This window comes from Polypterus senegalus, chromosome 1 (genome assembly GCF_016835505.1).
Source record: "Polypterus senegalus isolate Bchr_013 chromosome 1, ASM1683550v1, whole genome shotgun sequence".
NCBI lineage: Eukaryota > Metazoa > Chordata > Cladistia > Polypteriformes > Polypteridae > Polypterus > Polypterus senegalus.
This window is the reverse complement of record NC_053154.1, coordinates 204,211,571-204,228,563: the sequence shown is the minus strand read 5'-3', so window position 1 is coordinate 204,228,563 and position 16,993 is coordinate 204,211,571. Positions and strand designations below refer to the sequence as shown.

Here is a 16,993-nt window from a genome sequence, read left to right as displayed (position 1 = left end):
ATCTTTTGGCTATTTGTGTTTTTGCTATTTAAGAACTGGACTGATTTGTTCCTTATGAGCAAGACAATGATCTCTTAAAAATGAACCTAACAATACAACACTCATTTTGTAATCCGGCAAATTTATTTTTAAATTATACAAAGGCATACAGTATATAATATGAGTACTAGGAGACACCAGATTGACTGACTGAGTAGCCCAAAGAGATGTTCTTAAATGAGACATACCAGCTTAACTTGAATGATATTCCTCCTAAATTAAATCTGTTTCCTTCTACCCTTTAGCATTAACACAAATAGATTCCCTATTAGAGAACCTAAAACAGAGTTCTCTATCTCAAAACGATGACCAATGAACTGATTTCCTATGGGCACAACCTTCTTTTCTATTTCTATAATGGGGTAAAAAAGGAGGCCTGTGTTGTTGCTTCAGGGTCCTTTTCTTGTGTCTGGCTCCACTGCTTTCATGAGACAACAATGCGTTAGGGGTACTTGGTGGTGCAGGATTGTTTTAATAACAACAGTGAGGCAGTGCAGATCATGTGGCTTTACGTAGCTATGTGAGAGGAAAGCCATGCAGTTGTGGAGATCTTAATGAGGGAATTTGCCTATATGCACTTAATGTGCACAAGAGACCTTAGTATAGCTGTCCCTCATTGAGTTCCCGGGGGTTGTTTGGAGTGCCAGCCCTTGCTGGAGAGAAATTGGGGTGAAAAAGGAAACTGACAGAGTGGAGTGAAAATTAAAAAGAAGGAAAGACAAGCAGGGATATAGAGTAAACATCAGGGTCAAGGTTGAGCCAGATGCAGGGTAAAGGAGGCAAGGTAGTCAGGGAGAGAGATGAACAGCACTCCATGGGATGGTCACTGCTATTGAGTGATTGAAGGAGCTGGAGTGAATGAGTGGTGCAGGGGTCCTGCTTGGAATGAAGGCAGGTGGCAGGACAGTGGATGCTGGCTCCAGTAGTGACCAAGTGCGGTGGCTGGTAAGAGAGATTAAGAGGTGGCCTGACCATGCATGCATCTGCTGAGCAGAGGAAACATTGTCAAGAGTGGAATGCACCGGGGCTCGACATCTGGGGAAAGAAAAAAATGATCCTGATGACTGTATTTTAATTCTTGAATTGGACCTATTTTATTTATTGGCTTCATTTATTTATGGATTTTCAAGCTCCACAATTACACTGTTTTTATCTTTGGTTATTTATTTATTGAAGAATTGCAGTGCATTTTCTTGGATACTGTTTTGATTGCAGTGAAATAAAATGCATAAAGCACCAATGTTGATTGTGTCCTCTTTGCATTAGTCCATCCTTGGTTTTATAACTATTAATGTCCTATGAACAGGTGATGCCAGGCTATGAGGAAACTAGTGCATAATACCCCAATAGTACTTTATTGGGCTCAACTGTCACCCTCTGGAGTGTGCTTTTGTTATTTAAACCTTTACCATTCCTTGTATAACTGCACTCTGACCATTCCTGTGGGGATTGACAAGTCACCAGTGTGAGGCAAAAAATTCACAGCGTGGTGGCTTCGTAGTTAAGGATCTGCACTGGTATCTGAAAGGTTGCTTAGTTCAAATCCCATTAGAAAGGATCCTACGAGTACTTTAACCTGAAAAATGGTGCTGTACAGTAGCTGAACCTACTCTCTGACCCCCAAATACAAAAGAAAATTTCCCCTTGGGGATTAATAAAGTATATCAAATAAGTATAAAGTATATCAAGAAATGTTTCTGTAATGAAGTGTTAGAATCTTTTGTCTATAAGAAGTGTCAATTTATCAGCTGTCCTTCATTTAAAGAAGATTGAGATTCAAGAAAGTTTTGACAACTGCTTGAACACACCATTGCCAATGTGTCTTATCAATTCATATATATATATATATATATATATATATATATCTTCTTATATAATACGTTACCGTGGTTGTTCGTTTGTCTGTCCAGGATTTTAAATCACCAGTAGCTCGCAAACCGTTTCACCTATTGATTTGAAATTTAGTACACATATACTATGTGACGTCTACTATCTGCTTTCGATGTGATGATTTTTATTACTCTTTTTATTTTTATTTTATTTTATTGTAGAATCAGCTCTCGGCTGTTCACAGCAGGGCGGCCGTGTGGTGCATGCGTATAGGCACCGTTCACATTCCCTACCACCTTTGCTAATCATTCTTGAGGCAGATTGAAGACTTAAGTGCCAGCTTAAGTGAAAAATTAAAGAAAACGTGCTAAGTAATTGCAACACAAAAACTAACTTAATCAGTTTTAACGCAAAAAGATGCCGACGAAAGAAAAGTAGCAGTGGGCCTCTAGGGTGGAGAAAAGAAAAGCTGCTCAAGAAGTAGCAAACAGTGGGATGCAAAAGTTTGGGCAACCTTGTTAATAGTCATTATTTTCCTGTATAAATCGTTGGTTGTTACGATAAAAAATGTCAGTTAAATATATCATATAGGAGACACACACAGTGATATTTGAGAAGTGAAATGAAGTTTATTGGATTTACAGAAAGTGTGCAATAATTGTTCAAACAAAATCAGGCAGGTGCATAAATTTGGGCACCATTGTCATTTTATTGATTCCAAAACTTTTAGAACTAATTATTGAAACTCAAATTGGCTTGGTAAGCTCAGTGACCCCTGACCTACATACACAGGTGAATCCTATAATGAGAAAGAGTATTTAAGGGGGTCAATTGTAAGTTTTCCTCCTCCTTTAATTTTCTCTGAAGAGTAGCAACATGGGGGTCACAAAACAACTCTCAAATGACCTGAAGACAAAGATTGTTCACCATCATGGTTTAGGGGAAGGATACAGAAAGCTGTCCCAGAGATTTAAGCTGTCTGTTTCCACAGTTAGGAACATATTGAGGAAATGGAAGACCACAGGCTCAGTTCAAGTTAAGGCTCGAAGTGGCAGACCAAGAAAGATTTCGGATAGACAGAAGTGACGAATTGTGAGAACAGTCAGAGTCAACCCACAGACCAGCACCAAAGACCTACAACATCATCTTGCAGCAGATGGAGTCACTGTGCATCGTTCAACCATTCGGCGCATTTTACACAAGGAGATGCTGTATGCGAGAGTGATGCAGAGGAAGCCTTTTCTCCGCCCACAGCACAAACAGAGCCGCTTGAGGTATGCTCAAGCACATTTGGACAAGCCAGCTTCATTTTGGAATAGGGTGCTGTGGACTGATGAAACTAAAATTGAGTTATTTGGCATAATAAGGGACGTTATTCATGGAGCAAAAAGAACACAGCATTCCAAGAAAAACACCTGCTACCTACAGTAAAATATGGTGGTGGTTCCATCATGCTGTGGGGCTGTGTGGCCAGTGCAGGGACTGGGAATCTTGTCAAAGTTGAGGGACGCATGGATTCCACTCAGTATCAGCAGATTCTGGAGACCAATGTCCTGGAATCAGTGACAAAGCTGAAGCTGCGCCGGGTCTGGATCTTTCAACAAGACAACGACCCAAAACACTGCTCAAAATCCACTAAGGCATTAATGCAGAGGAACAAGTACAACGTTCTGGAATGGCCATCTCAGTCCCCAGACCTGAATATAATTGAAAATCTGTGGTGTGAGATAAAGAGAGCTGTCCATGCTCGGAAGCCATCAAACCTGAATGAACTAGAGATGTTTTGTAAAGAGGAATGGTCCAAAAAACCTTCAACCACAATCCAGACTCTCATTGGAACCTACAGGAAGCGTTTAGAGGCTGTAATTTCTGCAAAAGGCGATTCTACTAAATATTGATTTCATTTCTTTTTTGTGGTGCCCAAATTTATGCACCTGCCTGATTTTGTTTGAACAATTATTGCACACTTTCTGTAAATCCAATAAACTTCATTTCACTTCTCAAATATCACTGTTTGTGTCTCCTATATGATATATTTAACTGACATTTTTTATTGTAACAACCAACGATTTATACAGGAAAATAATGACTATTAACAAGGTTGCCCAAACTTTTGCATCCCACTATATGTATATAATGTGTGTGTGTGTGTGTGTGTATACATATATAAAAACTGGGCAGCACGTGGCGAAGTCGGTAGTGCTGCTGGCTTGCAGTTAGGAGACCTGGGTTCGCTTCCCGGGTTCACGCTGCGTGGAGTTTGCATGTTCTCCCCGTGTCTGTGTGGGTTTGCTTCAGGTACTCCAATTTCCTCCCACAATCCAAATACATGCAGGTTAGGTGCATTGGCGATCCTAAATTGTCCTGAGTGTGTGCGCACCCTGTAGTGGGCTGGCGCCCCGCCCGTGGTTTGTTTCCTGCCTTGCACCCAATGTTGGCTGGGATTGGCTCCAGCAGAGCCCCGTGACCCTGTAGTTAAGATATAGCGGTTGGATATATATAAACTGCTCAAAAAATTTAAAGGAACACTTTGAAAACACATCAGATCTGAATGGGAAAAAATCATTCTGGATATCTATACTGATATACTGTAGATGGGGTAATGTGTTAGGAACGTAAGAATGCCACATCGTTTGATTGAAATGAAAATTATCAACTTACTGAATTCAAAGACACACTGAAAATCAAAGTGAAAAAATGATGCGACAGGTTAGTCCATTTTGCTGAAATTTCATTGCAGCAACTCAAAATTTGTACTCAGTAATTTGTATGGCCCCCACGTGCTTGTATGCATGCCTGACAACGTTGGGGCATGCTCCTAATGAGACGGCGGATGGTGTCCTGGGGAATCTCCTCCCAGATCTGGACCAGGTCATCACTGAGCTCCTGTACAGTCTGAGGTGCAACCTGGCGACATTGGATGGACCGAAACATAATGTCCCACAGATGTTGGAGTTAGGTCAGGCGAGCGTGGGGGCCAGTCAATGGTATCAATTCCTTCATCCTCCAGGAACTGTCTGCATACTGTCTCCACATGAGGCCGGGCATTGTCGTGCACCATGAGGAACCCAGGTTCCACTGCACCAGCATAGGGTCTGACATTGGGTGCAAGGGATTTAACCCGATACCTAATGGCAGTCAAGGCACCATTGTCTAGCCTGTAGAGGTCTGTGTGTCCCTCCATGGATATGCCTCCCCAGACCATCACTGACCCACCACCAAACCAGTCATGCTGAATGATGTTACAGGCATCATAACATTCTCCACGGCTTCTTCAGACCCTTTCACGTCTGTCACAAGTGCTCAGAGTGAACCTGCTCTCATCTGTGAAAAACACAGAGCACCAGTGGTGGACTTGCCAATTCTGATATTCTATGGCAAATGCCAGTTGAGCTCCAAGGTCATTTTGTAGGGCTCCGGCAGTGCTCCTCCTGTTCCTTCTTGCCCAAAAGAGCACATACCAGTCCTGCTGATGAGTTAAGGACCTTCTACGGCCCTGTCCAGCTCTCATAGAGTAACTGTCTGTCTCCTGGAATCTCCTCCATGCCCTTGAGACTGTGCTGGGAGACACAGCAAACCTTCTGGCAATGTCACATATTGATGTGCCATCCTGGAGAAGTTGGACTGTCTGTGCAACCTCTGCAGGGTCCAGGTATTGCCTCATGCTACCAGTAGTGACACTGACCATAGCCAAATGCAAAACTAGTGAAAAAACAGTCAGAAAAGATGAGGAGGGAAAAATGTCAGTGGCCTCCACTTGTTAAACCATTCCTGTTTTGGGGGTTGTCTCATTGTTGCCCCTCTAGTGCACCTGTTGCCTGTTTTAATTTCATTAACACCAAAGCAGCTGAAACTGATTAACAACCCACCAACCCCACCCCCTCTCACCGCCATCCACCCCGCTCACAAAAATTAAAGGAACACTTTAAAGAAACACATTAGATACATCAGATCTCAATATGAAGTTGGATATCTATACAATTAACGACAGGGCAATGTCTTAGAAACAAAAGGATGCCAAGTCTTTTAATGGAAATAAAAGTTTTCTGCCTACAGAGGGCTCAATTGTGTAGACACCCTAAAATCAGAGTGAAATGAAGATGTGGCAGGCTAGTCCATTTTATCAAAAACTTAATTTCTGCTACTCAAAATGCTTTTCAGTATCTTCGAGCTTGTATGCATGCTTGACAACGTCGGGGCATGCTCCTAATGAGACGACGGATGGTGTCTTGTGGCATTTCCTCCCAGATCTGTATGAGGGCATCCCTGAGCTGTTGTACAGTCTGAGGAGCACCTGGCGGCGCCTAACGGACCGAAACATAATGTCCCACAGATGTTCTATTGGGTTTAGGTCAGGGGATTGTGAAGGCCATTCAATTGTTTCAATTCCTTCATCCTCCAGGTACTGCCTGCATACTCTTGCCACATGAGGCCGGGCTTTGTCACGCATTAGGAGGAAACCAGGACCTACTGCACCAGCGTAGGGTCTGACAATGGGTTTAAGGATTTCATCTTGATACCTTATGGCAGTCAGAGCACCATTTCCTATGCAGTAGATGTCTGTGCGTCCCTCCATGGATATGCCTCCCCAGACCATCACTGACCCACCACCAAACCTGTCATATTGAACGACGTTGCAGGCAGCATATCGTTCTCCTTGTCTTCTCCAGACTCTTTCACGTGTATCACAGCTGCTCAGGGTGAACCTGCTCGCCTGTAAAAGTACAGGGCCAGTGGCGGACTTGCCAATTCTGGTGTTCTTGAGCAAATGCCAGTCGAGCTCCACGGTGCTGGGCAGTGAGCACAGGGCCCACTACAGGACGTCGGGCCCTCAGGCCATCTTCATGAAGTCTGTTCCTGATTGTTTGGGTAGAGACATTCACACCAGTGGCCCTCTGGAGGTCATTCTGTAGGGCACGAGCAGTGCTCAGCCTGTTCCGCCTTGCACAAAGGAGCAGGTATCGGTCCTGCTAATGGGTTGAGGACCTTCTACGGCCCTGTCCAGCTCTCCGAGAATAACAGCCAGTCTCCTGAAATCTCCTCCATGTTCTGGAGATTGTGCTGGGAGACACATTAAACCTTCTTGCTACAGCACGCGTGGATGTGCCATTCTGGAGAAGTTGGACAACCTGTGCCACTGCTGTAGGGTTAAGGAATCGCCTCATACTGCCAGTAGAGATAATTACTCAAGCCAAAACTAGCACAAGTGGAAAACCAGCCAAAAAAGATCAAGAGGGAGAAACTTGAAATGACCTCCACATGTAAAACCAGTCCTGTTTTGAGGGTTTTCTAATTGTTGCCACTTTAGTGCACCTGTCGTTAAGTCCATGAACACCAATACAGCTGAAAGTGATTAACAATGACCTCAGCTGCTTAACCAACCAGAAAATTATCAGACAGGTTTAATTGATTTCATGCCAGGCCCAATAAAAAGTGTTCCTTTAATTTTTGTGAGCAGTATATATATATATATATATATATATATATATATATATATATATATATATATTGTAAAGGACCGAGAGACAGTAGCAAGGGTTGGGGTTTTCCGCCCCGTATATTGTACAGACAAAAAAAACAGGTCAAAATCATAAACAAACAGTTCATACGCGCGCCGACTCCTGGCGTCGCGCCATTTTATTGGGGAGGAGCCGGAAGTGGAGGAATGTCGGGAAGGACCGCAAGGGAGGATGGGAAGGATGACGCCAGGGCAAGATGGCGGAGGAAGGGCGGAAGTATCGCACTGCGGTCATCCATGCCTATGGTGCAGGACGGTCTTTTTCCTATGAGGAAGCAGAGGGAGAAAGTTAATACCCCACCATTCCCTGGCGGCGAGTGGTTTCCCAGGTGCTGTCGAATCAATCCGCGGCCTCCTACTCGCGCGTGCGTGACACGATCCCCCTTAGCCCAGGACCGCCAGGTCGGGCGGACCTAACCGAGAGGTCGTGAATACGAGAGAGGCATCGGCATTGGCCTGAAGGGTGCCCCCCGATAAGTGACAGTGAACTTATACGGCTGTAAGTCCAGGAACCACCTGGTGACCCGCGGATTCACTCTTTGTGCAGGGACATCCACTGAAGTGCAGCGTGATCAGTCACCAGAGCGAACTCGCGACCCAGCAGGTAGTACGGAGGTGGGTCACTGCCCACTTAATGGCCAAGGCCTCCCTCTCCACTGCCGCGCACGGGTCCCCGGTCCATCAGTTTCCGCTAAGGTACATCACAGGGTGCTCGACACCATCGACGCTTTGGCTCAGCACGGCACCCAGGCCTGTGTCCGGCGCCGGTCTGGAGAATAAACGGAGCCCAAAATCGGGCGTCCGTAACACAGGTGCCGACGTTAGGGCCTTCTTTAGGTCACTGAACGCTGTTCTGCTTTGTCGGTCCACACCACGTATAGGGGCGCCTTTTGTCAGGTCAGTCAAGGGTGCTGCTCTTCGAGAAACGGGAACAAACCGGCGGTAGTAACCCGCAAGCCCCAAGAAAGCCTGCACCTGTTTCTTGGTACTCGGACGGGGCCATTCTAAGATGTCTTTCACTTTGGAGCTCTGTGGCCGCACCTGTCCTTGTCCCACGAGGTAGCCTAAATATTTGGCCTCCTTTAATCCAAAAACACTTCCGGGGTTTATGCGGAGGCCGGCTTTAGCCAGTGTTCGGAGGACAGCTGCGACCTGCAGTAGATGCTCCTCCCAGGTGCCGGAATAGATGACAACGCCATCCAGGTAGGCGGCGCTATAGGACTGGTGGGGCTTCAGCACTCTATCTACCAGACGTTGGAAGGTCGCCGGGCCCGTGCAGCCCAAATGGGAGGACCTTGTACTGCCAGTGCCCGCTAGGGGTGCTAAAGGCCGTTTTCTCCTTTGCGGATGCCGTTAAAGGAATTTGCCAATACCCTTTGTCATGTCAAGGGTAGTCAGATATCGAGCCGCACTCCAGCCGCCAAGGAGGTCGCCAATGCGGGCATGGGGTAGGCATCGAACTTGGAGATCTGATTCAGACGCCTAAAGTCATTACAGAACCTCCAGGAGCCGCCTGGCTTGGAGACGAGGACAATAGGGCTGGACCAGGGACTATGGCTCTCTTCAATTATGTCCATGTCCAACATACGCTTCACCTCCAGTTCGACCTCTGCGCGTTTTGCGTCCGGGAGTCGGTAGGGCCTCTCCCGGACGATTACCCCGGCTCCGTGACTATATCGCGCTCAATCAGCGCGTCCGCCGGGTGACTCGCCACTACCTCGGGATGGCTCGGAGTGTTTGGGCTAACTCCTGCCGCTGCTTGGGGTCAGCTCTTCGCCGAGGTTAAGGGCAGTTGTGCTTGCGAAAGGGAGAGTGACCTACGGAGCTGGGAAGCTCCTCTCTATCTTTCCAGGGCTTTAACAGGTTGACATGATAGATCCTCTCACTCGGTCGACGGTTGGGCTGTTTTACCAAATAGTCGACGCAGTCCTTTCTCTCCTTAACCTCGTAAGGCCCTTGCCAGTGAGCGAGCAGCTTCGAAAGTGGGAGGTCGGGGCGAGCACCATAACTCGGTCCCCGGGCGGAACTCCCTGAGGACGGAGTTGCGGTTGTAACACCGGCCTGCGCTGCTTGCGCACGAGTCACGCGTGCTCTTTTAGGAGGGGCCTGATCTTTGTGAGTCGGTCGCGCAGTTGCGCACGCATCAAAATATTAGAGGAGGGAAGAGCCTCGCCTCCCAGCCTTCTTTAGGATGTCGAGGATTCCCCGGGTTGTCGCCCGTATAGTAATTCAAAAGGGGAGAAGCCCGTAGAGGCCTGGGGTACCTCCCGGTAGGCAAAAAGCACGAGCGGGAGGAGCTGGTCCCAGTTCCTGCCGTCGCGCTGACTACCTTGCGGAGCATCTGCTTAAGCGCCTGATTAAATCGCTCACCAACCCGCCAGTTTGCGGGTGATAGACTGACGCTTTCAGGTGCTTTATCTGCAGTAATTTGGCCACCTCCTTGAACGTATCCGAAGTGAAGGGCGTACCTGGTCCGTGAGGACCTCCTTGGGTATGCCCACGCGAAAACAAGTTAACCAGTTCCCGTGCGATGCTTTTAGTATTAGCGGGCGCAGGGGAACCGCCTCTGGGTACCGGGTGGCATAGTCCACCATGACTAGGATATACTTGTGGCCACGGGTTGAGGGCTCCAGGTGTCCCACCAAATCGACCCCTATCCTTTCAAAGGGGATGTCCACGAGGGGAATAGGGACTAGAGGAGCACGGTCCCTCCTAGGAATCTGGCGGGTCTGGCACTCCGGACAGGATTGACAGAACCGCCGGACCTCCTCATTGATCCCAGGCCAGTAAAAGCGGAGCTTAATCCTTCCAGTGTTTTTCGCCCCGAGGTGGGCCTAGGAGGTGAGCATGTGCCAACTCGCATATCTCCCGCCGGAAGGTACGCTGAATTAGCAACAACTTCCGCACCTCGCCTCATGGGTAGCCACTCGGTACAACAGATCATTTCAAGGACAAAGAAGGGTTCCCGCGGTGTGGATCCGTCCGCTGTCGAGCTGTTAGGCAGAACAATCGCTTCGGCAAAGCGCAGGGAGTCATCATTCCACTGCTCCCTCTTAAAGGAGGCCGGCGTGGACCGAAATTGATGGTCCAGGCCGCCGAGGGTCTTGGGGCCTGGGCCCGGGAGAGTTCCTGGCTAGTCCCTTCTCCGCGGAATCTTCCGGTCAAGGTCCGTAGCCACGAAAGGTCCCCGAGACACCAGCCCCATAGGGCCTGCCCTTGTGCACGGCGTGGAGGCCGCGGGGGGTGCCTTTTCCCCTCATGACAAGATCCAATGAGGCCCCGGGTGCGGCGAATGGCTTACCGCTGATTTTTTTAGACCAGTCTTGTCCCAGGATCACTGGGAAGGGGGTCAGGTAACACAGCGACCGCCATTTGATTGGTTCCCCCTTCCAGGTAAGATAGCAGTGAGCGGAACGATATGACCTAGTCCCCCCATGTACACAGGTAACCAACAAATGCTGCTTTAACCACTGTTGCGGTAAGACGAAACGGCGAGCAACAATGGTAATGTTGCTGCCGGAATCAAACAAAGCCACCACGGCGTGCCCATTTAGCAACACCACTCCCGATTCGACTCGCCAAGGGATGCGGCGGGTACAATACCTCTCCGCTGATGTCCAGCTGCGGTCCATAGGCTCCGGGGCGATGTGATGGGGGCAGTTTGGCAGCAGGTGGCCGGTCTCGCCACACTTGAAACAGCGGCGGACCCGCCTCTCTTGGCTCTGGCTGGCGCTTCTGCAGCGCGTCGAGGGGGCTCGGGGTGGCCGCCCGTCCCTGCCGGTTCCCGCGAGCAGGCTTTTCTGACCCCCAAGTCGGAGGACCGCCAACTGACGCTCCAGGACGCCGAGGAGGCCCGACATGTTTGATAGGCGTGCCCCGACCTGCTGGGCGAGGGAACTGGGCATTGCATTGACCAGGCCTTCACAGGCCACCCGCCGACGACTTTCCGCCCGTCGGGGCTCTCTGGCCGTAGCCAGCGCCCATCTTGCCCCAGAACTCAACGCCTGGGCGCGAAGCGGCTTTTCGGGTCAAAGACCCAGTTCCGCCATTCGCCGCCTGCTGGCCCGGCTAATGCCGTAGCGGGCCAATATTTCGGGCTTGAGGAGGTCGTAATTAGCGCCTCCTCCTCAGGGAGGTCATAATAGGCCCAGCGCTGGTCCTTTAGGTATGGCGCCAAGATGGACGCCCACTGACCGCTGCCACTGCTCCGGGTGGCCGCCCTCTCAAACATGCCCAGGTAGGCATCGACGTCCTCGGGGGCCCATCGGTACCATAGGATGAGGCGGCTGCCTGGGCGGGTCTGGTCTCGCCCGTGGGCTTCCACTAACCTGGCCTCGTGGCCTCCAGCTCCCGGTTGGTAGCGGCTTGCGCTTGCTGCAGGGCCTGGAGCTGGGCGCTCATTCCCTGCAGCACGGTGTTCAGGTCCTGTCCCTCCGCATTCCGGGATCTCTATCCTGCCGCTACGCCACTTGTAAAGGACCGAGAGAGACAGTAGCAAGGGTTGGGGTTTTTCCGGCCCCGTGATATTGTACAGACAAAAAAAAAAACAGGTCAAAATCATAAACAAACAGTTCATATGCGCGCGCCGACTCCTGGCGCCGCGCCATTTTATTGGGGAGGAGCCGGAAGTGGAGGAATGTCGGGAAGGACCGCAAGGGAGGATGGGAAGGATGACGCCAGGGCAAGATGGCGGAGGAAGGGCGGAAGTATCGCACTGCGGTCATCCATGCCTATGGTGCAGGACGGTCTTTTTCCTATGAGGAAGCAGAGGGAGAAAGTTAATACCCCACCATTCCCTGGCGGCGCAGTGGTTTCCCAGGTGCTGTCGAATCAATCCGTGGCCTCCTACTCGCGTGTGCGTGACAATATATATATATATATATATATATATATACGATATATCTCTGTCTGTATGTCCTCTTTTCACGAGAGAACTAATTAACGGATTTAGATTGGGTTTTTTTTTCTTTAATTTGTTTCACCGTTCCAGTTGATTTTGTGACTTCTCTCATCATGCTACGTATCTGCCGGTACTGATTTATTTGTGCAAATCCAAGAGAGTGGCTGTGGACCAAGAGGAGGAGGGCGGGGCCCTCCTCACTCATGTGCCAGCCTCCTTTCAAGTCAGTCTACCTCTCGCATACATTGCCCCCACTAAGCTAGTAATACATGTTTGTTCATTCAACAGACAGTATCATCTACAGATTTTTAAAGAGTAACGTTTGACGTTTTTGAGAGGGATATCAGAGCTACTTGTGTTTTGCAGGGTAGCTGCTGATTGCCAGAGATATCACGGCCACATGCTTTTCTCCACATGTAGCGGACACTCTCGTGTCAGAGCTGAACATGATCAGATACAGAGACGACGTTTGATGTTGGAGAGCACTTAACCTTCCACTTTCCCAGAATTACTTTTTTTTTTTTTTTTTAAATTGGTTTTATAACGTTTATCCTGTTTCACTACTATGACGGCGGAGCCGCGGGGGACAGCTAGTTTAAAAACATGTAAGCGTGGTATTTTTAGACGATTCCATTTTATGTACAGTCTGATTATCTGCTTGAAAGATTAACATTCTGAAGCAATTTCCTCTAAGTTCTTTCTTTTTTGTAGGTATTTGATCTCAGGCAATGTCACCGACAAATGCAGCAGCAGGCTGCCCCTGCACAAGCCGCAGCTGCTGCACAAGCTGCTGCAGTGGCAGGAAGCATACCAGGGCCAGGAAGTGTTGGCGGAATCGCACCAGCAGTCAGTAAGTGTCATGATGATTATACCACACTGACTTATACACACCTTGATCAGCCTGTATTTGTGCAACTGGGGCATTATAAATCTTATTTGTATTTTAGTTTTTTCTTTTTTTTTTACCTACTAAAATATTCTACCATCCAATGAGAAGAATATTTCTGTTTTTATATACTGTACATATGTTTCTGTAATAATTTCAATAAATAATTTTTAAAAGTGCATGAAGAAACATTCACTTGCTTTACTTTGCTTATCCAGTCATTAAGTCTTTTTTCACTTCTAGGTCTCTCGGCAGCTGCAGGTATTGGTGTAGATGACCTGCGTCGTCTTTGTATTTTACGTCTCAGCTTTGTGAAAGGCTGGGGCCCTGACTATCCCAGGCAGAGCATCAAGCACACCCCATGTTGGATAGAAGTCCACCTCCATCGGGCATTGCAGCTTTTGGATGAGGTCCTTCACACCATGCCTATTTCTGACCCAGGACCAGTAAACTGACGTAAAAAAAAAATATGTAGAGGAGTAGTTGATATCAAACTTTACCACATAGCTGGTAGAAGAGGTGGCCATTACTGACCATGAGACAATTCACTTACCAAAGTAGTTGACAGCATCTTGTGCAACCCAAAGACATTTCTTTTATAGTTTCTAGCTAAAGAACCAGACAGCTTGGTAAATGGTAACACCAAAAAAGTCCCAGGCAGTGACCAGCTACATACACAAGTCAAAAGTTATGCTGCACATGTGTGCATTCTGATAAAAATCAAAACAATATCAAATTCTTGGACATAACTATAGCGGTTCTATTCACTCTTAAATTTTTCCACATTATTGCCTTAGCTAAGGTGTAAGCAACTGCCAGGTTAATTGGCCATCTGTGTTAAACTTTAGTGATTCAAATTATTTTACAATAAATTTAGCTGTTCCATTAGGGTACCCCATGCTGGGTAGTACACTGTAACTCATGTACTCAATCATGAGTATCTAGAAGTTTTCAGAAACACTTTACCACAGAAGATCATGGAATTAGAATAAATATGTTGTTAGTGGTCTGGAATGTACTTGGGAACCTCATCAAGATAATTACATTATTGTGGAATAGCTATTTTACTGCCAAAATCCTGTCTAAACTAAGTAATACATCCAAATGTGTTGACCAAACGTAATGGAGACTCAAGAGACCAATGTCAGCTTTGAAAAACGTACAGATCTTAATATCTAAGACCAATCAAAATTGTGGGTGACAAAATTATCTCAAGCAGTCTTTAAATATGGTCTTACAAAGTAGCCATTCAAAAAGAAAGCTAATGTAGAATCCCATTTTAATTATGCAAAAAGAAAGGATGAAATTCCGTTACCACAAGCAGAAACGTTTCAGGAAATTCTTTCCAGCCTAAGTGTGACTTTTGCATAAACCTCTGACAGCACTGAACCATGAAACCACATACCAACTACAAAGTATAACAATAGCAGCATCACAGTATGTTGCTCATTGCCAGAGACAAAAAAGGTAAAGTAAGAGTTCTAGAGGTGTAGACTTTGTGTAGCCAATGATAAATGCACAAGTACACATCAATACCTTGTGCCAGAAGGGAGCATGTGGGCATAGCACAGTTGTATTGAGCCTCTGTTTAATTTAAGTGAGCTTGCCTTCTTATTTTAAGCTTTGCCAATGCCATGGCTCCAGCTGGAATATAACCAAAAAGAAAAACTTCAAATCCAAACAAAGATTTGCCAAAACTTTTTTCCCTCCTTTCTGAGCCAAAGCCCATACAAGATTAATAACAGTTGGTGCCTTCTTTTAAAGTTTTGTGCATAGTTTTAAAAAAGCTGAAGTTGGTGTATGTGTCCTCTCATCCAGCATTTCAAAGGTTGGGATGACATACAGTTGGATGGCATCTTTACACAGCCAGTTGATGTGTTTTAGATGTCCATTTGGGGAAGACATTTTGTGACACCCCAATATGACAGAATAACCTTTTCTATACTCAAGTAAGGCAATATTAGTTGTGAAAAGTATTCAGTTCCTGTTTTGGAAAGCTTTATTGTGTTTTTTTATTATTAAGCTTTTTATTAGGGTAGAAATCTGTTTGTTAGACGGCTTAAAAGCAAGCTAGTGGAATTAACTTAACACCAAACAAACGTAACATTTGAACCCAGAAATGAAAGAGAGAAGGGAGGTTGGTGAATTTGCTGTAGAAAGCAGCGTTTATCCATCAGATAGAAAAAAAAAACACTAGTACAATTGCCATTTTGAGGTACCTGATGTCCAACTTGTAACATTATTGTAAGTTTTTTTTTTTTTTTCAACTTTAAGAAACCAAAGCTCGTCAAAATCTTATTGTGAAACCTTCCTCCCCTGATCCAGTACTGTTCATACACTTGCGATGATGCTGACGAATCTGCCTGTTGTGATTGTTGATACATCTTCTTTATTTTCTTATTACTCTATATATCTCTGCCCAGTTGCAGAAACAGTCCATACTGCCAACGGTCACTTAAGCCTACAGTATTTTGTTTGTGGAATGTTTGAAAAAGTTTAACTAAGATCTCCTTTGACTGATGTAATGTCATCTTTTGAGCCCTCCAGATTCCAAAAGTCAGTATGTTGAGCGTACTGAATTTACAAAGGGGTGACACAGTCATTTCTTGTCATCTTCTAGTAGTTTCTGGGTTATATTGGTTGTAAAACTGCAGGGAGGATGGTTCATTTTTGACTGATTGTTATTCAGAAGACGGTGTAAACTCCCCAAAAATGGAGGGGTAATCCATTTTTCATTTCATTTGATTTTTTTTTGTTTTGTGTTGTTTTTAGCAGCTCAGAGTCTTGGAAAAATCCAGGACTTCATCAGTTACAAAACCTAAACATCAAGGCAATGAAAAAAATAGAGGATTTTAATCGTGTCAGACACGAAGCCTCTCGTCATGGATTAATTCATTCCACTTTAAAAGCTCTTAATTTTATGCTGTACCAAGTGTAATTTTATTTGATGGGTATTTTTTTTATCTTTTATTGTAATTATTGTTGCAGCTGAAAGAGCTATGGATTTGTCTGTGTAGACTACACCAAAGTTAATAAAAAATGTTAGCCATTTTCATAGAAATTGGAGACTGGTTTTATGTATTTGATGATTGGAGTCAAAACAAATCACTAGCGGTTAAGAAACAAATACAGTTAGTAATATGCCCTACTTTAGACTTATCGTAAACCGTTCTAATTCATATAAGTGAATGATTCATATCATATATGCCATCATTGCTGTTGTATATGTGAAATTCAGAGGAATATCGAAGGGCGATTATATATTTAAAAGGCTTTTAGCCTACTACCATGAGTGTATCATAAGAAACAGTTCTGCTGACATTTTCATACACAATAGTTTATTATTTTTTTGCAGTAGTGTAGGAGAATAGTTATGTGTATGTATGTATGTATATATATATATGTATATATATGTATATATATATATGTATATATATATGTGTATATATATATATGTATATGTGTGTGTGTGTGTGCTTTTTCGTCATAATTTAAGAACTACGTACTGTCCACTTTGAACTAAGAGGATGAGTTAGACATGACAGCATTCACGGTTACAACTTAGCGAAGACTTACCACAATTCTGGAAACCAGCTTGACCCAAAAAGAACAAATTTTTGACTCACAAGAGCAGTGGCATTGATAGAGAGGCAATTTGGATGACAGATGGGACATCAAGCAATAATAACAGGGTCACCATTTAAAAAATGTCAAAACCTTTCATTTCTTAACTCATTCTACAAATATCCCTGGTCAAAACTGGGTACTTTGACTAGTTTATTATACTGTATATATATATATAGTGCCAGTCACATTCCTA

General features: G+C 45.7%; 1 protein-coding gene across 3 annotated transcripts in view; it reads left to right on the top strand.

Annotated features, from left to right (window-relative positions):
• smad10a (SMAD family member 10a) overlaps positions 1–16,226 on the top strand; it is a 138,544-nt gene extending 122,318 nt beyond the window's left edge. For all 3 annotated transcript variants that reach the window (XM_039767637.1, XM_039767631.1, XM_039767622.1), the window contains 2 exons: positions 12,999–13,137; positions 13,417–16,226. In XM_039767637.1, coding sequence (XP_039623571.1) covers positions 12,999–13,137; positions 13,417–13,628 — 351 coding nt within the window. In that variant the 3' untranslated portion in view covers positions 13,629–16,226. The remainder of the gene's footprint in view (positions 1–12,998; positions 13,138–13,416) is intronic.
• The last annotated feature ends 767 nt before the right edge of the window (positions 16,227–16,993 follow it).